The sequence below is a fragment of the Cebus imitator genome, unplaced genomic scaffold, assembly GCF_001604975.1.
Source record: "Cebus imitator isolate Cc_AM_T3 unplaced genomic scaffold, Cebus_imitator-1.0 Scaffold430, whole genome shotgun sequence".
Lineage (NCBI taxonomy): Eukaryota > Metazoa > Chordata > Mammalia > Primates > Cebidae > Cebus > Cebus imitator.
Genome location: NW_016107745.1, coordinates 1,337,138 through 1,362,639, shown reverse-complemented (window position 1 = coordinate 1,362,639; position 25,502 = coordinate 1,337,138). Strand labels below are relative to the sequence as shown.

The following is a 25,502-nucleotide window of genomic DNA, read 5'->3' as shown; positions in this document are numbered from 1 at the left end:
ATGCCTAGTTAAAAATATTTGCGTTTTATTTTCCTTGGAGTTCTAGACAGATTTCTTTTCTTAACTGCCTAGGTCCCGCCATTGATCTGGAAAAAGTAAAGTCAGAATGTCTCGAGCCCGAGCCGGAGTTACGGAGCACTTTCAGTGAGGAAGCAAATACGTCGTCCTATTACCCCGCTCCTGCGCCTGTCATGGACAAGTATATCCTAGACAATGGCAAGGTAGTGTTTTAAGCTCAATATCCATTCCCTGCAAGTGTTTGTTAGTCAGAGTAAAGATGGAGAGTATGGTGGGAGCTTTCCGAAACACCACTTGACTGGTTGGCCTCCTGGACTAGCCCTGAATGTCTGCTTCTGGAATTTGTATATTATAAGTAGCATAGCTTTACTGGGGCATTTTCTCTTCCTTCTTCCTTTTTTTCTTTCTTACTTTTTAAAAAAATATTGAGCCAAAGCATCTATAAAAGTAAATTGACATTTTGAAATAGCTTACTAATGAGAAGTTTCTTAATTCCCATGATAGTTTGATGAAACTTGTCCCACCTTCCTATGAGTCCAGATGCCTAAAATTTGTCATGTGAACTGGAAATGTAGTATCTGATTTACAGATAACAACTCAATTTGTATTCATTCACCACTTACAAAGTATCTGCATGTTCTAAGCCCTGTGCTAGATAACAGGAATACAGGGGTGAAGAAGACATACTCCCTATCCCTAAGCCTCCTTCAAGCTGTATGTATGCAGCAGTGGTTAGCCCACAGTCCTAGGCCACATAGAATTCCTCGGATTTATTTAGATGACCTTGAAAACAAATGATGAATGAAAACTTAAGCACTATTAGTAATGGAATAGCTTTTGAAAAATCTTAAAGTCACATGATTATATAGCAGCAGGGCGGAGGAGGAAACTGTTCTGACATTCTTCTAACCTTCAGTCAAATTCATCTTTGAAGAAGTATATCAGAGCCCTTTGTGTGGGCACTGGTGAAATTCAGCTTTCGTGTTATGTTCTCTGCCACCGTGGCATGCATTACAGATATCGCCTCTCATTCTCCTTAAGGTATCATATGTGTCGGTTCATTTTTCTTGCCTCAAACTTCAAAAGGTCTCTGTTTATTTAGTATCATTCTCTGGTGGGTTGATGATAAAGAAAAAATTGTTTTGTTTGGGTTTGTCCAGATATGTCTCTGCAACTGGCCAACCTGAGCCAAAGCAAATATTGTCAAGCTAAGGAAATGAAACCTATTAGTTTTCAGGGCTCTCTTGGATGTGCTGTCATTCCCTGCGTCTCCCACTGAGTGCTTCCTCCCCTGCAGAGGCAAAGCTGATGGGCCAGACCGTAGGACCATTCTGCCTTGCCTTGTTCCCTTCAACAGGCTTGAAATGTCAGCTTTGCAGAGGAGAAGTGGCATGACAGGTTGAAAGTCGGCAGCCTAGAGCCTGAGTTGTTAGCATAGCTCTGTATCTGTCCTACCTGTGTGACCTTGCAAAGGTCCTTCACTTCTCTGGGTCTCAGCATCCTTATCTGTCAAAGATGAGATCAGATTGATGCTTTCCAAAGTCCTTTCTGATTCAAACTGTGTATCTAAGTTTGGTGAACCTTCCCCAATCAGATAAAAGAGGACTATGCTATGTTTGTTGATTTCCTTTTAGTCATGACCACATTGTGGAGTGACTAGAGAGTTTTTATTAAGGTAGCTTCCAAGAGAAATCTATTTCTCCCTTGCCTTGAAGGCTGATGGATAGTTTCAGAGCATTATAGGGGGCCTCTTTTGCAAAGATAGCATTCTTCCCCCAGAAAATGAGTCTCTCAAACCTCATTTAATTTTTTTACACGAGTTGAACAGCAAATCTTGAAAATGCCTATTTTGTTTTTTCATTGGTTTTTGCCAACATGTTGCTACAAGACTAACCTGGTTTTTGCTTGCACCTAATTGGTAGTCAGGCAGAGAGAGTTAAATGCAGAAGAAAGGAAGTGAACACGCGGAAAATGACAGCAGCTTCCCCGAACAGCATCTCCCACGTCTCAGAAGTAGCCCTCATTGTTCGTGGCTCTGCTGTCTTCTCTGACTCTTCCTTCTGTCTGCATGATCAGAGGCCTTAATCTCTGCAAGGCTTAGAGCATTGGAATGGGATACATTTCCTAGTAGGAAATGAGTTTTGTCCTATAAAACTTTTCACACAAATATAATTTGATCAAGTTCCATCCTACCAGATGCCACATTTTTGATAACCTCCTTTGACACATAACAGTAACACTTTGGTCAAACAGTATACTGTGGTCTACATGAGTTGGGCTTGCCACACAAATTCTGATTTGGGTAAAGTGCATTGCTTTTCTTTGTCTAAGATGTTTTATTTCAAAAACTCATTGAATCATAAAGCTGCAAAGACCATTAAATTTTAAATAACCTAATTTATACGTAATATGGATAGGGAAACACATCTAGACTCCTCTACAATTATATAACAGGTTAGATAATTATATAGGCAGGAACTGAAAGCCAGACCTCCTGGGTCCTAGGCCAGTGCTCTCACCAGTCTGTTCTGCTACATCCCTCAAAGCTGAGCATTGCTCCAGGTGACCTTGAGCCTTGCTAACCTCAGGGGCCCTTGTCTCAAATGCCCCAGCATATACCTGTGCATGGTTGTAGGGAAGCTCATGTCTTTCTGTGCTCTAAAGTTGGCATTGTACTTGAGTGAATGTCAGAAAATATTTTCTTCTCCAAGGAACAGCAGCTCATCAGAAGCAAAAAAAACAGTTCCATAAAGCCATTAAATATGCCCATCAATTTCTTACTGCTTAGTGTACAGACTAGGCCTTATCACTTTACAGGGGACATCAAAGCCTTGACCTTCCCCAGTGACAGGTACTGTGAAGGGCTGAATTAGGTAGCAGTGGCTCTAAGTGGACTAGAAATTCAGAAGGGATAGAACTTAGCCCTGCAGTAATTAAGGAGTGTTTCTTGGATTTTAGACTTGAAAGATTAGCAGGCTTAAGAAAATAGGGAAAACATTTATTCCTGGGCAAGAGAATGGCAGGAACAGAAACACGGGGAGGGGAAAGAGAGCAAAGGATGTAACAGTTGCTGGCCTCCTGACACTTTACGCATCTTTTCTCTTTTGACCCTCACAACAACTCTGAGGTAGCAGTGGTCTGCTGACTGTGTAGCTGAGAAAAGGAAGGCTCAGAAAAGTAAAGTGAGTTGCAACCAGGTAGAAGAGCTGAGATTTACACCCAGGGCCGGCAGCTCCAGCACCCATCTTCTTGATGTTATAGCGCACTGGAAGTAGCAGCAAATGAACGAGTTCAGGAATTTTATAGTGTAGATGGACTATGTAGATAAATGTAGTAGGAGAGTGAAGATTAGTAGACACAAAGGATTCTAATGGGCCTTGAAAGCCAGGCTGAAGAAGTTGGGTTATATGTGGTAGGACACAGGGAGCCATTCAGAGTTCCAGAGGATTGACATAAAAACACAGTTGAAAGACTGCAGAAGTCATCTAGTCAAACAGGGAAAGAGGTGTTTTAGGGAACTTAATGTGTGGTGATTATAGGGTGGGCGGGTTGGAGGGAGCAAGGACTGGAGGCAAAGGCCAGTCCGTGGCTGTTTTCCTGGCTTCCCTGTCTGCAGTGGTGAACTACGCTGGGAGCTGGCATGGGAAGTAGCCAGGCAGATACAGAGAAAAGAGGAAAAGTAACTGAACACTGATGTGTTAGGTCTGCTGTCTTTCATCTATGTCAGTACCACCTTGGTGGCAGCAAGGAAGACAGGGAGAGCAGAAGCTTCAGGATTTGGATTTGAATCTTGATTCCAAAATTGACTGTACCTTAGGAAAAGTTATTCAGTCCCTCTGAATCTCTGTTTACATCTGTATAATGGGAAAATAATTTCTACCTGTTTCCATCTCTTAAGGTCATTATGAGGAATAAATAAATTGAATGTACAGTACCTGGTTCATTATAGGTACTCAAAAAATACTAGTGCCCCTTTTCTCTTATAGAACATTGACTAAAAGGACTTTCATCTCCCTTTCAAGAATAACAAATTAAAAGATCACAGGAAAGCAAGAGTCAGGGAGAAACAGAGATTTTTGAGAAATCTGAAGTTGGCATCCATCTCTGTGATTTTCTGATTCAGAATTGAAAATATTTCAAAGTTCCTTGTTTTTCTCCTATCCTAGGAAGCTTGTGTGGGTGGCGTCAAGTGTCATCAAGGGAAGTGATACAGGGTCCAGCGGGGAGCAGTGGGGAACTTGTCCCCAGCATGCCCCCTCTAGCACACAGACTGCCCACCTGCAGTACGAACTGGGGAGAAAAGGCCACGTGTGACCTTGGTGTCCGTGTCGCCTAGCCAGCAGCCAGGTAGTACATCTCACTCCAGGGCTGCTTATCTTTCCTGAGCAGATGAACAGATTTGCAATACTGAAGTTTACAGCGCAGGGAGGCCAGGTGGATCTAGTTATCTGATTGCCTGCAGCAGTCTGAATGATCTTTTGAGCAAAAGGAGGTGAAGTCAGATGTGCAGGTGGATTGTTTACTTACATTCCTGGGTGGGCTGCGTTGCTATTTTTTTTCTTCTTGATGGTTGGAAAATTTCAGTAATTGGTAAAGGAAGAAGTGTTGCTGGCTGACACCTGACTGCCTGACTGTGTGTACTCACCTTCCCTCCCAAGCCAAGCTTCAGTAGTAGAAAGATCTTTAATTGTTTTTTGAACAATTGGTCTTGCTGGCCTGCCATTAGTTGGGAATGCGTCAAGTCTCCTAGACCACGACTTCTCCAGAGATGTCTCTGACCATGTGATGTTGGCAACCTGCAGGCATTTCTGAAAACAGGAACATTTGGCAGATCCTTTTCATGCCCCTTAGAAAGTTAAGCTCATTAGCACCTGCCACCCTCTGTCCCCACAAAGGCATTTCCTCCCCTCACAGACTCAGCAGAAGCACGACGTAAATGGCAATGTCAAAGCGACACTATTTTTTAATTTGTAATGTTAGTAAATGACTTGTGAGATGTAAATTTTATACTAACTTTTTTTTAGATTTACTGAAGATGCAGAAAAGAGAACAAATTTACAAGCTTGTAGCTTATTGCTGGAACATTCTGGGTCTTATTGGCTCTGCACTGAAACTCATAGGGAGCATAAGATTGGATTTTGTTCTTTGTGCCGTCGGAATCAAATTGGGTGCCTTGTGTTGTGTTTAAAATCATAGGTGTTTTGAGCCAGAAGGCACTTTGAGATGAAATCCAGCTCTCCCACTGCATAGGTAGGGAAATGAAGCTCAGAGGTGGGAAAGGACTGGCACAGCCTTCCAGTTGGCAGGGCACCAGCTCTCCTTACTCTCACTGGCAGAGGTTTTCACATGCAGCCATACACTGGAAGTATTTAGGCCACACCCCATCCAAATAAATCAGAATCTCTGCAAGTGGGGTCCAGGCACTGGTGATTTTTTTTTTGTTGTTTTTGAGACAGAGTCTCGCTCTATCGCTCAAGCTGGAATGCAGTATCTCGGCTCACTGCAACTTCTGCTTCCCAAGTTCAAGCGATTCTCCTGCCTCAGCCTCCTGAGCAGCTGGGACTACAGGCTTGTGCCACCACGCCCGGCAAATTTGTTGTGTTTTTAGTAGAGGCGGGGTTTCCCCGTGTTAGCCAGGATGGTCTTGATCTCCTGATCTCATGATCCGCCCGCCTTGGCCTTCCAAAGTGCTGGGATTACAGGCGTGAGCCACCATGCACGTCCAGCACTGGTGATTTTTCCAGCTTCCCAGTTGACCCCTGTGTGCAGCCAAGGTTGAGAACCACCATGCTAGGAAGATATATGTCCCAGAATGTTCACATTAGAGGAAGAAGAGTCTTTCCATATGTAACACAGAAAGAATTTAGGCATGTGTATTCTGAGATTTGGTCAGGCTCTGAGCAGTCTAGCAATAACCTAAGTATAGTGTAGAATCTCAACTCTGCCAGTTACTAGTTGAGTGATACTTGGCAAGTCATCTCACCTTTCTAAACCTGGTTTTTCCAACTGAAAGGAAAACAGTGTTATAAGGCCTTCTATCCACAATTGGCATAAAGATTTGAGATAGCAAATATAAAGCACTGGAATAAGGCCTGGCACACTACAGGTATTCAGTAGATGATAGCTATTATGATCACCCTTAAAGAGAGTTAATTTTTATTTATGACATGGATCTCTTACAGTTGTGCAGCAATGCTTTTTAAAGGACAAGAGAAGCCTCCCACTGCCCTCCTGTCGGACTAAACAGGTGCTGGTGTTCCTATTCCTCTCAGGTCCATCTGGGAAGCGGGATTTGGGTTGATGAGGAGAAATGGCACCAGCTACAAGTAACCCAAGGAGATTCCAAGTACACGAAGAACTTGGCAGTTATGATTTGGGGAACAGATGTTCTGAAAAACAGAAGCGTCACAGGAGTTGCCACAAAAAAAAAGAAAGATGCGGTCCCTAAACCACCCCTCTCGCCTCACAAACTAAGCATCGTCAGAGGTAGGTCACTGAGTGGAAACACTGGCTGGGATTCTGTCTTTTACTCTGTCGAGAATGTATTAGGCACAATTCAATTCAGTGATTACTTAATGAGGCCTCTGCATGCCAGGCCCTGGGCTGAGCCCGTGGACACCTGAGCAGATAACCCAAATGCCCCAGAAGAGCTCACATTTACCAGGCAGATGAGCTGTGGACCCAAGTACAATTACATTCCACAAGGAATTAGCATGAGAAAGGGACAGATGGCATGCCAAGGGAGTTCTCAGGAGGGGAGGACACCCTTAGCTGGAAAATCAGGGAAGACTTCCTGGGGAAGGGGGTCACTGAACTGGGCCTTGACGGATACGGAGACACAGATGTGTATGGTGAGGTGTTATGCTTCAGGAGGCAGAGGCATCTTGAACGAAGGCATGGAGATGGGAAAGGAGTGCTGTTGTGTACCCAGAGCAGGAAACATCAAGGCTAGGGGATGCAGCTCTTGGTAGTTCTAGCATTGTGCCTGGAGCAGTTAATGAGATGAAGACCAGCTGATAGTCAAAAGATTCAGCTTCCTTTCTGGTATTTGGGAGAGGTTGGAGGGCAGGAAAAGAGACAGGGAGCCACTTGTCTCCCTAAAGATAGGGCTGTATCCCGGACTCTTGAATTTTCCCTCCCTCCCTCCCTCCCTTCTTTACTTCCTTCCTTCCCTCTTTCCTACCTTCCTTTTTTCTTCCTTCCTTTTTTCCTTCCCTTCTTTTTTCTTCCTTCCTTTTTTCTTCCTTCTTTCCTTTTTTTCTTTTTTCCTACCTTTTTTCTTCCTTCCTTTTTCCCCTCCTTCTTTCTTTTTCCCTTCCTTCCTTCCCTCCTTTCTTTTCTCCTTCCTCCCTCTTTCCTTCCCTCCCTCCTTTTATTCCTCTCTCCTCTTTTTTTCCTTCCCTCCTTCCCTCCTTTCTTCCTTCATCTTCTATTTTCTCTCTTACCTCTTCTTTCTCCTCTTTTTTTTTCTTTCCGCCCTCTCTCCCACCCTTTCTCCACCCTTCCATTCCTTGCCAGGCCCTCTACTGGGTATTGAGGACACAAAGAGGGATAAGACACAGCATCCATCTGCAAGGAGCTCATAGTCTCATGGGGAAGATAAACACAAAAAACAACTAGTTACTCTACAGAAAATAAAAACTATAGAGACAGACAGTGGTGTAGAGGGAGCAAAGAGAATACAGTAGTTGATAATTATTTTAGGTCCTTACTGTGTTTCAGGATTTGGGGTGTGCTTTTTTTTAATGGTTCTCTTTTTAAAAACACTTTTATATATGTTAGCTCATTATCCTCCTAACAACCCTACTGTTGGCTACTATTATAATTCTATTTTACAGATAAGGAAACTGAGACAGAGATGTTAAGTAATTTGACCAGGTTTTACAGCTAGTGGGAGGAGAGCTGGGAGTCGAGCCAGCAGGCCGTCTTCAGAATCTGTGCTCCTAACCACTGATCTCTCAGTGTCCAGGTCTGCCATGTTTTCATAAAGAAAGTAAGACTCAGTCAGTCAACACGTATGTTTTCAGCAGACTCTGCGGCAGACAACAAATATGTCCAGGAACAAGTTCGATAATTTTAGGTACTATGAGCTTCCTCATGCTGTGGTAGGACAGAGAGGGCTGCATTCTCTGGGGTAGTTGGAGAAGGTCTGTTTGAGGAGGTGACATTGAGCTGCAAGCTGGATGTGGAAGAGTCATCCTTGTAAAAGACAGAGGGGTGGCAGAACAGGCAGAATAAGCAGCAGGTGTGAAGGCTGGCATCTTACAGGTGTGAAGAAGCCCCAGATGGCTGGGATGCAGAAGAAGGGAGAGTGAGTTCAGGGAGGTGGGCGAGAGCCAGTCTTGTAGGGCTGAGAAGGCCACAGTAAGCACCTTGGATTTACTAGAGTAGGAGGGCAGTGGAGGTCTTCCAATCATGGAGTGACCACATGGGAGATGAGTTACAAAGCTGTTGCATTGCTCTTCTTGGTGGGAGATGCTGCTGCCCATAGACTAAGGGCACAGCACTGGAGGTGGAGAAATATGCCCAGGTTTAGGGTATATTTTGGAGGTCAAGGTGGCAGGACATAGGGTAAGCAGCCAGCCTGAGGTCACAACTATAAGGTTTCAGAGCCTAGATTCAAACACACACCCCCCGACTCTGGTCTGGGCTTGTTCTGCTGTAACATAGCTGCCTCCCTTGCCTGGCTGGCTCCAGATTAACTGATTTAGGCAGCTGCTTATTTTTGGATAAGCAGAGGTAACCTTTGGTCTGGCTGCTGTCTGAAGTGGTAAAGCCTGATTTGGGAGGTCACCCTGAGAAAAAGGCCATTCTGGGGATGCAGCCCTGCCCTGCCCTGCCTGGTAGGCGACCAACCTCTAATTCTGTTGTGCTTATTGGAACATGACTCAGGGGGTCCTGGGTGCCTTCAGATAACTGTCTGTTTCTACCATTATCACATGATATAAAATCATCTGCTGTGTGTCTGCCTCAGGGATCAGGGAACTATATTTGACTCACCTCTGTGGCCTCTTTGCCAAACACAATACCTGGCATATAGTAGGCACTCAGTAAATGAAGGGTTGAACAGAAGAAATACTGAGACCCACAAGCCGATCCCCTGACCAACTGTTAGTGTGATTTCTTGTAAATCACTTTCTCTCCGTGTTTCAGATTTGTTAGCTGAAAACTAAGCTGAAACGATCTTACCTCTGAAGATAGTCAGGGCTGCCCAGGATTGTAGCAGTGCAGCAACGTAGAAGAATATACCTCATCCATGTGGCTTGGGCCATGACACACTCCTTAGCTTCAAACCCTGCTGGGACTCCACATCATCTGCCAAGTTGTCTGAGTTTCCCTCCCTGATCAACTCCCTAATTTTCCAAGCCCTTTTTAATTTTTTTTACTTTTTCACATATGATAGCTCACATCTAAGAGATAGGCCTTGTCTCTTCTTTCAGAGAGGAAAGTAAAGGAATTTCCACAGTTTTGACGCATCACACCTACAGACTTAACTATGTCCTCAATTTTCCTGCCTCCTGTCCCAAAAGAGTTCTTTCTTTTTGGGGGGGCTGGTGAGTCTCTCCACCTGAGCTCTGGATTTCAATCTGCCTGCCTTCCTAAGTACCTTGTTCCTTCAGTTGTGTTCCTGCTCTACTGATTCCTTCCCAGCATCGTTTGAATATACTTGATCACTCATTTCTTACAAAAGCAAAGAAACCCTCCTTAAAGGGCACTCTGTCACCCAGCTGCTCTCATATCTCCCTTGTTTCACATCCAGGCTCCTGGAAAGACTAGCTGCACCCACTGTGTTCCCTGATAATGCCCTTGCCATTTGCCTCGGCCTCCCAGCCTTCTGCTTGATCTGTTTTCACCAAGGTCCCCAGTGACTTCCTTGTCACTAAATCCTTGTGTGTTTCTCACACTCTCACTGGCCCTGTTTGACATGACCATTCCTCCTTCACTGAGAAACCTGTTCTGCACGCTGGGGGTTTCTTCCCATCTTTCTGGCTTCTCAGTCTCCTTGATGGGCCCGCCCCTTTGTCTCCAGCCCTCTTCTGTCTAATCCTGCCAAGCATTCCTCAGCGTCTCTTCTCACTTCCTGTTGTTCCCGTTGCCTTCAGTGTGCCCTTGGCTCTGCGTTGAAATCCGTACTCCTCAGCTGTTACCGATGATCTGCCTTTGGGACGCCTCTGACATCATCTTGTATCACACTTCCCGTTTGCCGCCATGCTGTAGCCTTGGAGTTCTTTCACTCCTTCCTGTTCCCACTCCCTTGCTCCTGATCTGCATGCCCTCCTCGCTGTCACTGAGAGAGGCCTCCCTAGCCACTTAGTCTAAAGTGGCCTTTCCATTGCTGTCTGTCACCTCACCCTACTTCAAGTCTCTGTATAGCATTTCCTATTTACTTTTTTTACATGATAATTTTCTTTTTTCTCCCACTTCCTTTAGATTTAAACTTTACAAGCATATTATTCAGGGCTAGCGCATAGTAAGCGCTCAATACATATTTGTTGATTCAGTCAATGATGATTCTCAAACCTGTATTTGACCTCAATTCACACTTCTGATCTCTTGATCTGTATGTCCAAGCGCCCACTGGTCATCTCTTCACAGATGTCCACATGACATTGGCAAAACTGCACTGCTCACTTCTCTCTCTTCTTTTCTCTCCTTCTGTGTGAAGCCTTCTGCCTCTTCTGTGTTCCCTGTCTTGATGAGTAGTACCACCAGCCGGGCACCCAGGCTTCATCCTTGACTCCTCCACATCCCTCACTACCCATCTGTTTGGCCCCCAGATCTCTCTTAAACCACTGCTGATCCACTCCCCCATTTTCCAAGCCATTTTAAATTTCTTTACTTTTTCCAAATATGGAGAGAACCATCTGCGTCTCTCCATAGCTACTGCCCTTCTCATAGCCCACACTCGTTTCTCCCCTCCATGACTCTGGCAGCTTCCAGACTCCTCTCTTATGTAACCAGAGCAATCTTCAGAAAACAGATATCCCTTGACCACCACCTGGTCACAGCCTGTTCAGAATGTTCATTATTAAAGGGTAAGCTTCTTAACATGCCATAAAAGCACCTTGTAATCTGGTTCCTGGCTGTATCTCCAGTATTATTTTTCAGCAGTATTCCCCTTGAACTCTTAACGTTATTATCACGGTGAACTGCTGTATTCCCTGAACAAGCCTTGTTCCCTGTAACCTTGGGGAATTTGCAAATACTTTTCTGGATGCCTGGAACACAGGTCACCCTACCTACCTTCCATCTGTGCTGCTTTGCCTGGCTAGATGCTGCTTACACCCAGATCTGCTTAGGTAGGTGAGCCTTCCTTCAGGAAGTCATCTCGGACCTTTTAGGGTGGATGGATGCTTCTGTCATTCATCCAACAGCACCCAGTGCCTACCTCAGTTCTCTTCTTACTGTATCTTTGCCTCCTAGGAGCCTTGTTTAACCCTTATTGCCTGTAAATGCTTGCCACGTATGTGAATGAGAAGTAAGTTGACTTGCCTAAGGCCATACATCTGATTAGAGACAGCCAGGCTGGGCTAGGGTTTCAGGCTTCCTGCTGTCGCCAGAGGTTTCTTGTATTACTGAAATATAATGTTGATTTTTTTTATTATTATTTTTACTAAAGAGAGGCAGGTTTGACATCTGTCTCCTATCCCACGATATAACCACTGTTTTTAGCCTAATTATTTGAGCTATTCCAGTTTGCATTTGGCTGGTTCTTCCCATGCAAGCTGTCTGCTGGATTGACATTGTATTTATTTTGTCTGATTTTCTCATATGTAGTCACATTTGCCGTAAAAAAAAAAAAATAGAAAAACCTTTATGCTCACAGCATTGGTGAGGATTCCTTCTTCTCTTTGATTTTAAAATAATTCCTTACCGGATAGCAGAAGGATGGGACAAACATTGACGCTGCTTTGGAAAGATAAAAGCAAGAGAGCTGAAGCAGAGTCTTTCTCCAATGACAAGCTCCAGAATGACAGTTAAACCTATTAAGGTCAAATGACCATTTGCCGAGTGTCTGAGTTTTCTAAATGAGCCTCAGCATTGCTTTCTGGTTAATTTTTATAACTTTTTTAATAGGACACATTAGCACTGTTATAAACCTTGTTAATTAAGCAATAATCTCAAATGCTGCCTCGCAGAGGGAGACATTCCCGGCAACTGCAGGTGATTAATATCTGGAGTCTAACGAAAGCCTTTTAATCAACCTGAGGAGCCCTTCGTTCAGTGCTGTTACCCACAGGAAATGAGAATGATTGAAATCCTGTGGGGGCTCTTCCGAAGCCTTTCTCCTTCTACCTCTTCTCTGACTAATGCTAGGGGCCCTCAGGGCCACTATGCCTACTCTCCTGCCTTCCCCTCCTGTCTTCTTTGCCTCTTTACCTGCCATTATTACCTTGCAGACAATTAGAGACTCCAAGCTGGGGGAGTCTTCTTAGATTCTCTGGTTTGACGTGCTACTTTTGTAGATAGTGAAACTGAGACCCAGAGAAGTCTCCCCTAGAGGTCACACAGTATCTAGGGTTTGAATCAGATTTGAATATCTCAGATTCTAAGCAGTTCTCATCACAGGCTGTCTCCCTCATTTGGTTCCTACAAAGTCACTGCGTGTGTTTGTTTTCTCCTGGCCCAGAGGTGGAGAGGGAATGCCTTGGTGTCCCAGTCTGTGTGGGGCGACAATGTGGTTACAGTTTTATTAGATTGTGATTAGTGCTTTGACAGGAAAACCCAGATAAGTGTGGGAGCACAGAGTTATAGGCAGAGTGAGGTCTCCTAACTCAATCTGATACTAGGTTTCAAGATGGCTGAATCTGGAAGAATGAGTAGGACTTAGGCAGGTGAAGGGTAAGGACTTAAGTAGAGATGAGCAAAGTCACTGATGTGGGAATAGATTGGAAAGGACGGGAATCGATGATGACTAATACAGCAGAAGTGGGACGGGAGAGACAGGGCCTCCTACCTTCTTGCCTCTCAGTCCTTATGGAAAGGCCAAGCCAAGATGAAGTGAGGATTAGTCAGGCTTGGGAGTAGTCAGGAAGTGACTGGTAGAGGTCAATTAAAAGCTTTTAAAAAGCTTCTTTGTGCAAAACCCTTCTTGGTAAAAAGAAAAGGGTGCCTCAGAGCAAGAAGGCTTATAGCAGGTGTGCCTGCAGCACGGATGGCACAGAAGGCAGACTGGCTGGCTCCGTGTCCAGGGAAGGGCCCAGTGTGTGGGGAGGCAGCAGTGAATTCTGCTCCATCCCTCTTCCCTTTCTCCAGGCCTCGGGCTTCTCATATGTTAGTGGAGGGGTTAGCATAAATTAGTCTTAACAATCCCTTCTAGTGCTAACATTCTGCATCAGAAACAATTACCTGTTTTAAGCTGGCTTGGTAATGACAAGATTGTATTGGTCTCCATAGCAATTCCTCAAGATTGGATTGTCATTCCTGCTTAGTTGAGAAAACTCAGGCTCATAGGAGTTAAGGGTTTTGCCCATTATTACACACTCCCGTGGCACCTTTACCACCCGCACCCTAGTCCTCTTCTGTCCAGAATATTTGTATTCCCTTAGGTTTCCCTGGAAAAGCATTTATTCAATCATTTAACATATTTGTACTTAATCTTGCCCCTGTACCAAACACTGTGTTAGGCCCTAGGAATCAATAGTTATAAATACATAAAATAATCAGAACAACCCCATACAGGGGTGGTATTCCTTACAACTTGAAAAAGGCAACATGTTTATCCCACATGCCTCATGGCAGCATTAAAAAAAAAATACCCTGTAGTTTGTTATCCTTATTTATGAGGTGAGGAATCTAGGGCAAAGATTTGTACCAGGGCCCCAGGCTAGGCAGTCAGTTGAAATCAGGCTCCAGCCAGACCTTGTCCGGAGCTGGCTTTTTGCTTTATCACAGCAAATGGTGGAGACTCAGTAAGAGAGTGGCAGTACTGAGCTTCATTAGTAATCGCAGCAGTGAGACACTACTTCACACCCACCAGGTTGTCAGAACCTTAATAACGTGACAATGTCAAGTATTATTGAAATGGGGCCACCAGTACTACTTACATACACTGTTGCTAAGAGTGCCAGTCAGCACACCCACTTTGGAAAACAATTTACCAGGCATTACTAATAAAGTTGAATAGGCAAACATCTTTACATTCAGCAAGTCCACGCCTACGCTGATACTGGAGAATTTCTTGCATATATTCCCCAGAGCCATATGCCAGGGTGTTTTTAATTGCAAAACCAAGCATCCATGGACAATAAAATGGATAAACAAATTGTGATAGAGCCATACAATAGAACACTACTCATCAGTGAAAATGAATGACCTACAACTATATTCCTCATGAGTACATCTCAAAACTGTAACATTTGAGTGGAGAAAAAAAAAACAAGCCACGATGATATGTAGAGTGGATGCATTTATAAAAAGATTGAAAATGGAAAATAAACTATATGTTATTTAAGGATATATACATGTATTAACACTAAAAGAAAAAAAAGCAAAAATTCAGGAGAATGGTTATCTCTGGTGGAGAGGAAAGAATTAGGGAGGGGCATCAGGTGTTTGGGAGGAACCAATAATATCCTGCTACACTGAGTGGTGGGCACATGGTGCTTTATCATTACTTTTGAAGTGTGCATTTACACTGTATATCTTCTCTTTTCTAAGTACATTCTATGATGCAAATTTAAAAATATAGCTATGCCAGATACATGAATTGGTATTTGGGAAGTACATTGAGAGGCACATTTTCTTTTACCCTCCTTAAAAGATTTTTACTCGAATTCACCATTAATCCTTGGTCTTGTTTCTTCTCCCTGTCTAGAGTGTTTGTATGACAGAATAGCACAAGAAACTGTGGATGAAACTGAAATTGCACAGAGACTCTCCAAAGTCAACAAGTACATCTGTGAAAAAATCATGGATATTAATAAATCCTGTAAAAATGAAGAACGAAGGGAAGCAAAATACAATTTGCAATAAACTTTGGATTTTTCATAAAGCTTTCGTGTTTTCCTTGTGTGGCGTGTGATTTGCGAGCGACGGTGCCGTCCAAATCAGACCCCACCATGCATGGTGGTGTGTGGGCAGGGATCCAGTCGGGTTCTGGGGTCAGCGGCTTGTTCTGAGTGTGGACACTCCAAAGAAGACAGATGGCTTTGCTGAGACTCAGGAGCAGCCTGGCACCAGTGTCCTTCTGGGAATGGGGAAAACACTCTTCTTGGAGGGGGATAAGGTATCTCTGAGTTGCCTGTCACTTGACTGGGATTTGAATGGATATTTTCACCATCCAAGGACTTCTCTGTTCCTCTATTTTGTTCTATAATAAAGTTTCATTAATTCTTTGATGTAGACAATCTTTATCCTCATTTATTTAGCATGTTGCATATACAGTAGAGGTGACTGGTGTGTTGTACAACCTGGCATGTAGACAGTTTTTATCCTTATTTATTTATTTAATATATTGCGTGTACACTGGAGGTGACCAGTGAATTGGGCAGCCTGGCATGCCCTTCCTTTCAGGGTTGGAATATTTGGCTGAAGGAGAGAAAATTCCTAAGAGATGTGGTTGCTCTCTACAGATCTGAAGGGCTGTCTCAAAAGCAGATTACTTTGACTTCAAAGGCCAGATCTTAGACCAATCACGCCTCTCACTCAAGGTGATCGGAGATTCAGCTTCCGTAATAATTTGAATCAGTCTTTGTAAAGGAGTGATAATGTTAGATGGGTATAGGATTAGATTCAGGAAGTAGGGGCAATGTTACCTGCTATCAGTTCTTTCATCCTATCTTGTATCTCAAATGTTCTTTCAAGTTACATAATTTCTATCTCATTCTTTATCAGTTATGAGTCTCTAAGGTGCCTGGCACACATTTTGGCAAACCACGTTAGAACTTCCTGTTGATTTGCACTTTGCTTTCTCTAATGCCTGTGAAGTATGCATGGCATATTAGAAAGCGTAACGACTTTGGGCCAGTGTGTCTAGATTCCAAGCCTGGCTCCCGTGCCTGCTTTGGGCTTAACCTGTTCTCTCTTGAGTTTCCATTTTCTATTTCCCAAAAAGGAGATAATACCTACCTTTTGGAGGTGCTGAAAGGATTAGAGATAACCTAAGTGTTCAATAACTAAGTGTTCAATAAATGTTGGCAACTGTTATTGTCTTTATTTCTGATTATTGGCTGTTAGTCATTGCTTAGAAAACTGGCCTCTGGTTTCGCTAGTGGTTCATCCATTAATTGGTAGTCTGTAACCAAAAGCTCAGGGTCACTGGAGTAAGTAGGAGAGGTGGGTGCCATTTTGAGAACTTTTTTATTTTAATTGACTTCTTTTTAGTTAACTTATTCTCAGAGTTCTTATCCATATAAAGAGGAAAATAATGCCTGCGTCATAGGCCATGTGGATAACTTAATAATATTAATAATAACAATATGTGTCAAGACTTAGTGTTTCACATAGTATTTCACTCATTGCACTAGGTAAGTAAAGTTTGTAACAGTAGATAGATGTTCAATAAATATTTGGTAAGATATATTCATTTCAGGACATGGGGAAGCTCAGGCATCTGTTGTGTGGAATGCATGAGAGGCTGCAAAAAAAGTTTGCATCATTGTTGAGCTCATCCCCTTTTGGGCTCTGCATTTTTCCTTAAAGACTAATAAAATCTGGTACCTGCTCTGCAAGTGCTTTTAGGTTAGTTGGGGAGACAGTTGTTAGTAGGGGAAATAACTACAATGAAAATGCTCTGATATAGTTGAAAGTGCTTTGTGTGATGTTCGATGCATATGTTGAGGAGAACAGGGCACTTAAAGATTGTGGGATCTGGGTTTAAATCCTGTCTCTGCCACTTCCAGGCAGGTCACTTGACCTCGGGGCCTTGTTTCTTCTAGTATGGAGAGAATGACCCCTAATTTAGGGTTGCTGTGGAGAGCAATCTAGATTTAGGGAAAAAGGCCCCTAAATCACAAAGACCCTTGCAGAAGTTTGTTATTATCCTTAGCATAGAAGGCAGAATGAAATCAGAAGTAGATGCAACAAGGAATCACGCTTCTAAGAGCCAATTCTGATGTAATGAGGAGGTTTCACACACTAGACTGAGATGGTTTGGCCTCTGTTATGTACTTGGTGCCCTATTATTGTAATATGAGGGCTGCACCATCATTCTTAAACCCATATAAATGAGGTAATGGGCTTGGGCTTGAAAAAGGTTAAATAATTTCTTTCTCAAGGTCCTGGAGCTGTCAGCAGTGGAGTTGGATCAGAATTCAGTTCTGTGAAAAACCTGCCCTTTTACCTCTTCCCTAAAATATGAGTGGAAAATTATGATCTAGGCTGAGAATCTAGTCACATAATCTCAGTATATGTTTAGGGCAAACCCAACCTAAGTGTTAGTCAATGGAAATCTGTCTTATTAATTTAGGCCACTTGGAGGGACTGGGAATGATAGTACTACTTATAAACATCCACAGTTTTATCACATTCAAATACATATACAAAACTCAAATTCATTTTGTTTGGTAGAGTGTTTCCCAAACTTGCGCAATCTTAAGAATTGAAGGAGGTGCTTAAAACGCAGATTCCCTATGCTTTGGCTTGGAGAGCCTGATTCGGTAGGTCTGGGATAAGTTTGGGAACATGTATTTTAACACAGATGTCACTTTTGAAGAGTACCAGTTAAAAGTCATTGGAAGACCTTCATTAAAATGAAGGAATAAGAGTGTTCCCTATGTTTAAAAAAAAGGAGGGGGGCAAACAAACTGAGGGTCTTTCAAATGTGCCTGAGGATATTCCAAACTGAGAATAAATTTCTTAAGTAACTGAGACTCTGACCTAACAGCTATTTAGAATTCCTCTTCATGGCTACCAAATGCTGTTCAGCTGGACACAATGCAGAAGGTGACTTTCTGTCTAGGCTGAAGTGGTTTTTCCCTCACTTGTACACTTAGAGTCTTTGGATTCCTGTGCCAGGCCAGTGAGTTGTATAGGAGAGGACTGTCAATACTGAATTGGCAGGACCTGAATCAGTGAGGTTTGGGCACTGTCTTCAGAAGCCCTGGCAACAAGTTTTCTGATACCAGATGAAACAGAAAGATGGGGCTTGGCTTTATTTCCTTCCTTAGGAAAGTATACTGGTGACTTTTAGGTGCTTGTATGCTTCCTGTAGGCATTTCTAACTTGCAATTTTTTTTGTAATTATAGAGAAAAACTATAGAAATTATTGACAAAAATAGGAAATATTCTCCAAACTGCACTGCTGACAGCACGCTAATGTATCTTATGTAGTCTTTTTTCAAGGGTGAAAATACGTATTTTCCATGCCTATGATGATAGCACACAGTGAGGTTTGTATCCTGCCCTTTGCATTTAACATGTTTCGCCATTGCTCCATAAAATTCATAACTATCAGTTCTGACATCCATAAAGTGGACCGACATAAAGCTGCAATTGAGTAACCACCTGGTCAGCTTCCCAAGTCCTAACCCACAGATCTGGGATTTGTGAAGGACCTGGCTGCACACTTTTCATCATGCACAGGGATAAAGCGAGCTAGTTAGGAGGCAGATGCATGCGAGTTTAGTTCCCAGTTCTAGCACTTACCACTTCACTGAGGCAAGTTACTTGTATTTCTTAACACCAGCTTCATCTGCAAAATGGAGGAAATAAGTTCTAGTTATGGGGTTATTAGGAGTAATGAGAATGTAATTAATGTGCCCCAGCAAGAAAGGGGCTAAATAGCCATCAGTGTTAATGTTGGGATTCCTCTCCTCCCTTCTCTCCCTGCACCTGTTCATTCCTCACTGACGTGTGCTCCTCCTAACCTGCAGACCCCGTATGCAGTGACCTTGGCTTTCATACCCACTTTTGGCTCTCTGGACATCTTCTGCTTATCCCATGGTTCTCAGTGCATGGGGGCTTTCCCCTGTGCATGCTGACTAGCTCACTCCTCGGCTTCCTGCTCCCCTCTCCCACCTCAGCCCCTCCCCACTGCCACACAAGTGGCCCATTTACACTACCTTGGATTTTTAGACTCTATAAATTAAACGCAGATGAAGATTTTTCTGTTTCACAGTGTTTTCTCTTTGTATTTTCCTTTGTTTTCTGAGAGTGGCTGTACCTGGGTCAAAAGGAATGACATTTCATCACTCTTGATACATATAATGGGTGTGACAGCTTTTTAAATTATTTTGCCAACTTAATAGGTGAAAAATAGCACCTTCTTGTATTTTCTTTATAGCCAAGACTGCATATCACTCCAGAGTTTGTCTACTTCTGTATAGAAAAAGAAAACTTCTTTAAAACCTTTAAGCAGTTCCAGCAGAATCCATTTCATTTTCCATGTTTAGTTTTCTCATGGACCAATGTGTTTACCTCGGGCATATAATTTTTGCTTATATATCCTCAAATAGACAAACCAATAGATATTTTCACTTCTTTTGAAGAGATTGATCTCTTTCTGCCAGGCAGCTTCATAGGCTCATGAATGTAAGGATCAAAGATGAACTTTGAGGTTCTCCACCCAAATCTCCTCCCCATTGTAAGCTAATGCCTTTCTAGACCATGCTTGACACCTGCAAGCACAAGGAATTGATGTTCCTACCCAAGAGCCCATACAGTTCTTGCCATCAATAAAATATTCTTCCTTTGAGCAAAAAATCGACATCCCTGAGACTTCCAAAGCCATTCAAATTCTTCCCTTTCAAGCCACACAGAATGTTTCCACTCATAGCCCTTTGTAGAGTTGAAGGTGGCTGTCATTTCTCCTTACGAACTAATAAGTAGCTTCAATTCTGTTTCACCATTTCTCGAGTGCAGAAGGCTACATGGGAAAGAATGGGGAGCCTGGATTTAGACAGCCATGTGTTCAAATCCTGTTTCTTCCACTTGAACAAATTATTAACCTTTCTTAGCTTCAGTTTTCTCATTTTAACAATGGGAATAGTAATATCTATCTCACAGGATTGTGTTAAGAGTTAAGTAAGATAATGTGAGTAAAATATTCTAGGCATCTCTTAGTTCCCTAATCCTGAGAACTCTGACCATCCTGGTTGCTCTTTTATGGATGTGCCCCTGTAGATGGGACTCAGGACTGGACCTGGTGCTCCAGGAAGAGTCTGACCAGCAAGATGTCACTTCTTACTCTTAGACTTGGAATTAGCATCTTTAGCAATAGAGTTGTCTCATACTGAGCCAGTAAGGCTCAGTTAGGTAATATTGAGAGTATGTGGTGGGGGAAATGTTACCAGTGCCCTATTCTCTCTTTTTGGCTAACACGATACTTGTGCCTTTATTTACTGTATTATGGGGAAACTATCAATTTTGGAGCCAGAGAGACTGACACTGAATTGAAACCCTGCCTTCACTATTTATTAGATTAGAGGAAATTGGACAAGTTTCTTAAAGTCTCCCAGCTCCAGCCACCCTGCTCATTAGGGAGTTGTTGGCTAATCATACTGACCTGCCACTGTGCCACACCTACAGTCCCCACGGGACCCCAGTTCCAGTCTTCAGTATATGTGAAACCTTTTTATTCTTTTTTTCCCTCTCCTTTTTTATCCTAAAGCTCTTTAGTCATCCCCACCCTTTAATTGTGTAAACTTTTCAAGTATATTTCTTAAATGAAATACAGGACTTTGCATTCATCCCTGTTCCATTTCATCTTATTGGTTTTAGCCCAACATTTCAGCTGGTCAAGATCTTATTTACAGGTCGTGTTTAAAATACCAAAGAAAATTTGAAGGAACCCAAAGCCTAAAAAGAAAACCCAGCCATCATTCCAAGAGTCAAGCCTAACTGCCCCTTAATTTCTGAGAGTCCCTTCCTTCTGTCTGTCCATGGGCAGCACCTCTTTGTTCATGGCGGCTGCTGTTAGCCAGCCTCCTGTGCCACATCTGCACCCTGCCTTGTTCATCTGCCATCGTATGGCAAAAATTTCTTCCTCTGTTGCCTGACCTTCATAGCTATCATCTTAATACCCTATAAGCATTGGGTCATGATTAACTTCTCTCTTCATTGTATGTTTTGTTGCCTTTAGCTACTTCCTCTTACAGATAATGCCACCATGGTCATTTATGATTGTTTTCTTATATTGGTTTATTTATTAAATTCCCAGAAGTGAGCTAATAGGTTAAAGGGCAAGAACATTTGTATAGTCCTTTTCATGTGTTGCTAGTGCTTTCCAAAGAATTAAGCCATATCTCAAGCAGTATAGACATACCTGTGCCATTTTCCCACAACTTCACCAGCACTTGGAATTTTTAAAGGTTGACAAAGTAGTTTTCTATCCAGATGTACATTTTCAGCTGATTCCTCTTTGCATTACTTATGCATACCTTTGTGTATCTGAGTGATCCTTTTGGAGTTTTATTCTGTTATATATCATTCCTCCAAGTTTTATCATATATAAATATGATCTTTCATATATTTACAAAGTTATTGATAATAAAATGTTTAGTTCTATAAAGAAGAGAGCCATGTGATCCTCCACTAGAAATCTACCTTCTTCTCACTAATTAGCATTTTCTGAGCTGGATTATTCTAGTAGCTAGGACTCCTCCACCTCGTTGTGGTCAGGGAAGTGCTCTGAGATGCGACATTTGAGCTGACACCTGAAGGATGTGAATAACTATGAGATCATTTGTCTTCCCATCCATCCCTCCATCCATTCATCTTGACATGCTGAATATCTAGGTTGTGGCCAGCACCCTGTCAGGCATTGCTGATCCGATGAGACCAGAGAGTCATACCTCCAATGTGGTTCCAAACCCTCTCCCATTTTCACCATACCAAAATGTGCTCTTTCAGCCACATCTGATCTAGTACCCAAAGATTTTTTATAGTTTCTGTTTCGTTATCTAATGGAGGAGAGAGATTCAGTATTCTAGCTTCACCACCATTTGCATCCAGAAGTTCCCCCATGAGTCATTATGGAATTTTTCCAGTCGTTCAACAAATATTGACAGCCTGTTAGGTGTCAGTCACTGGTCTAAATGCCTGAGATGTGTCTGTGAAGAAAAACAGATCCTGCTGGGTGTGTTGCTTCACACCTCTAGTTCCAGCATTTTGGGAGGCTGAGGGGTTGGATCACTTGAGCTCAGGAGTTCAAGACCAGCCTGGGCAACATGTCAAAACCCTGTCTCTACAAAAAGTACAAAAATTAGCCAGGTATGGTGGTGTGTGCTTGTAGTCCCAGCCACTTGGGGGACTGAAGTGGGAGGATCACTTGAGCCTGGGAAGCAAAGGTTGCAGTGAACCAAGGTTGCACCACTGCACTTCAGCCTGAGTGAGACCCTGTCTTAAGAAAAAAAAAAAAAAAACAAGGAAGACAAAGATCCTCCCTCATGGAACTCTCAATCTAGTGAGGGCAGAATGGAATGGGGAGGAAGAAAATAAACATCATAAATAAGAAAACTGTCGAAGAAGGTGATAAGTGCCATGAAAAGAAGGAAAAAGTGGAGCAGGGTGAGGCTGACTGCAAGTGTGCAGAGGAGGGAGGGGAGCAGTTGCATTATTAATGGGGTGCCCAGAGAAGGCTTCCTTGGGAAGGTGAGATGTGAGCAAAGACCCAAAGGAGGTGGAAGAGTCAGCATGGGGTAGGAGCCCAGCCCAGGACCCCTGCACGCGAACTGGAGGTCTGCACATAGCATGGGAGGTGTGGGATATTAAATATGCCTCATCTACTTGGCACCTCAGTTTTACTCCAAGATTTTGGGGGGGCAGTGGAAGGAAAAAGGAAGGGTTAACTTTCATTGGTATTTTAAAGCATTTTATCTAACAACAAACAAGGCTAGGTTATAGCATATAGAAGAAGCATTTTCGTGAAAATGAAACAGGAGACTTCAAAAAATTTGACACTCAAAGGAGGTGTGTCATTGCTCTTGCCTATATCCGTCCCCCCACCCCGAGTCCCTGAAGAGGACCCTCCTAGGGTCCTCTGAGGAAAAGTCTACTGAGTCCTGACTATGGACAGACTGTGGGCTCTGAGTCAAGCTTCCCTAGGTTTGAATTTAGGCCTCATCTCTTTCTAGGTGAGTCACACTTCCCTGAGCCTCCTTTTCCTCATCAGAAAAATAAGGATAGTATTTCTCACCCTGCATTACTGTTAGGGAAACAAGGTGAAGCGTACTATTATAGAAAGCTCTGGCACAAATGCTGGCCTGAGGAGGTGCTCTGCTACAGGCACCCTGACTCCATGCCAAACTGCCTTCCTTCCATGAGCCCGTCCTTTCGTCAGACAGGATGATATCTGGGAAGTCAACCCTGGGCAGACTAACTCTGCAACCTTGGGCAAGTGACGCCATTCTCTTAGCCTGGGTTTCCCTCTTCTGCAGTAAGGTTTCAGTGATGCTTCATCGGAGTATTTGCTCTGAGGATTCATGAAATACCTAGTAACAGGTATGTGACCTAGCCCGAGAAAGGTCCTGACCAGATCCATGTTCTGCTGCTGGTATAGTACCTCAGGTCCCTGGTAGGGTACACCTGTCCTCTCCCCCACAGGGGCAGTCTCAACACTGCACCTTAAAATTTAAAGAACTGGCTTTATCTAATGAAGTATTATCTGCTCTGTAGGGTACTGGTGCTCATTCCGTCTCCTCCAACTGAACTGCTAACCTGTGACTTAACCCAGGGGTTTCTGAAAATACAGCAAAAGGGGTGCTTCCACCATGGTTGGCTTAGGTCCAGCCAACCACGTGCCCAGTAAATACCTACTGAATAAATGAATGGCTATATTATTATCGTGTTGACTAATAATATAAAAGACTTTCACATCTATTATCTCACGAGGAATCATATGATCAAAATCTGGTCAATAATCAGATTTATTGACCAGTACCTATACTGAGTCGACAGTTTCTCTCTCTCTTTTTCTTTTGTGAATCATATGATTCCTCATAGCAATTCTATTATGAGTCTTTATTTTGAAGATAAGAAAACTTAAGGCTTGAGTGAGGGGTAATGTGAATTTCCTAAGGAACATGGTCTTGGGTGAAACCAGTCCCCCGAGTTAAAATTTGTTGCCTTTTTCTCTATAACCCTGGTTCTAAAATTTTAGCCTGCGTCAGAATCACCTGGAGGGCTTGTTAAAACACAAATTGCAGGTCCCACCCCAGAACGTCTGATTGAGCAAGTACAGTGCGAGGCTCACAAATTTACATTTCTAACAAGTTCCCAGGTGATGCCGATGCTGCTGGTCTGGGACCCACACTTTGAGAACCACTGTTCTAACCAAAGCTACTTTTCTATGTTATAATCAAGACAAGTGGCATGTAATTACATCTTGATGAATTCGAACAAATGGACCATGACTAGCAGAAGCTGAGGGTGTATGGACAGAAAGTGGGACAGGGTACCTGGGCCTCAAAGCCAACCTTGAAGCCAAATGCTGCATGACTTTGAAGGTGAGTCCTACCACTATGGGACTCGCTTTCCCATGAGTAAAATGGGATGGCCATCCTGGTTCTGTTTGCCTCTCAAGGGCAGTGGTAGATTGAGTGAGATCGTGGAGAGGATCTATTTCAAGTAAACTTTAAAATCCCAGGAATCAATAGGATGACCCGTTCCTATTTCAGTCGTTTCTGTGCTCATTTCCAGGTATCCAGGACACGATAGAGAAAAAGGGGAACCCAGACCTCCAATCCCTTTCTATTCACCAACGCCTACCCCCACCACCACAAATAAACAAACAATAACCAGATTTATTGACCAGTACTTATGCTGAGTCATCAGTTTTCTCTCTCTGCTTCTCTGTCAGTTTTCTCACTCTATCTGAATCATTTCTCTCTGTTCTTCTTATATGAATTATATGAATAATTCACAAACTGTATCATAATTCCATTCCCCATCCATGTTAGCCTCTTGGTTTCTGTTTTGTTCACTGCTGCATTCCCAGAACCTGGCATATAGTACACTCATTAAAAAGTTATTGAATGAATAAATGACAAAAGTCAAAGACTTATTAGGAGACTGGGGCCTAGTCCAGCGAAGGACCCTACAAATGGAGGGAGAGCAGTGAGGCAGAGGCAAACCCTGGGGTCACAACAGCTCAGTCCCAGTGCTGGGAAGACAGCTCTGTCCCTGGTGAGGTCAGGCAGCCCAGGCCTTGGCCCCTGCCTACGGTCAGACCACAGGGGTTCCTTATCTGGACAGTGCTGATATGGGAAGGTAATAAATATCCATGGCCTGGGTCACACCCACACTGATTGTTCTGTGAGAAGAATCTGGGCCAGGGTCCCTCCTCATTCCTGGAATGGGCACCTACAATTTACCCAGAAATCCTTAGTGAGCCCATAGTGCCAACAGTCACATTGGACCCCATCAGCCTTGTTGCAGCAGCCATCGGAGAATCCACACAGAAAACAAATGCCAAGGTAGCTTTCCCTGCATCACTGTCCTTGGTTCCCTGCCACTGATTCCTCAGCATTTCTCATTCATGGCCACCTGCAGCTATGGCCAGCACTCAGCAGAAATGAGGTTTCCATGTTGAGATCATTTCTGGA

General features: G+C 43.2%; 1 protein-coding gene across 4 annotated transcripts in view; it reads left to right on the top strand.

The window, feature by feature from the left end:
* Positions 1-15,014, top strand: part of BEND5 (BEN domain containing 5) — a 313,319-nt gene extending 298,305 nt beyond the window's left edge. For all 4 annotated transcript variants that reach the window (XM_037731912.1, XM_017510100.2, XM_017510101.2 and 1 more), the window contains 3 exons: positions 73-221; positions 6,291-6,504; positions 14,837-15,014. In XM_037731912.1, the coding sequence (XP_037587840.1) occupies positions 73-221; positions 6,291-6,504; positions 14,837-14,994 (521 nt within the window). In that variant the 3' untranslated portion in view covers positions 14,995-15,014. The remainder of the gene's footprint in view (positions 1-72; positions 222-6,290; positions 6,505-14,836) is intronic.
* The last annotated feature ends 10,488 nt before the right edge of the window (positions 15,015-25,502 follow it).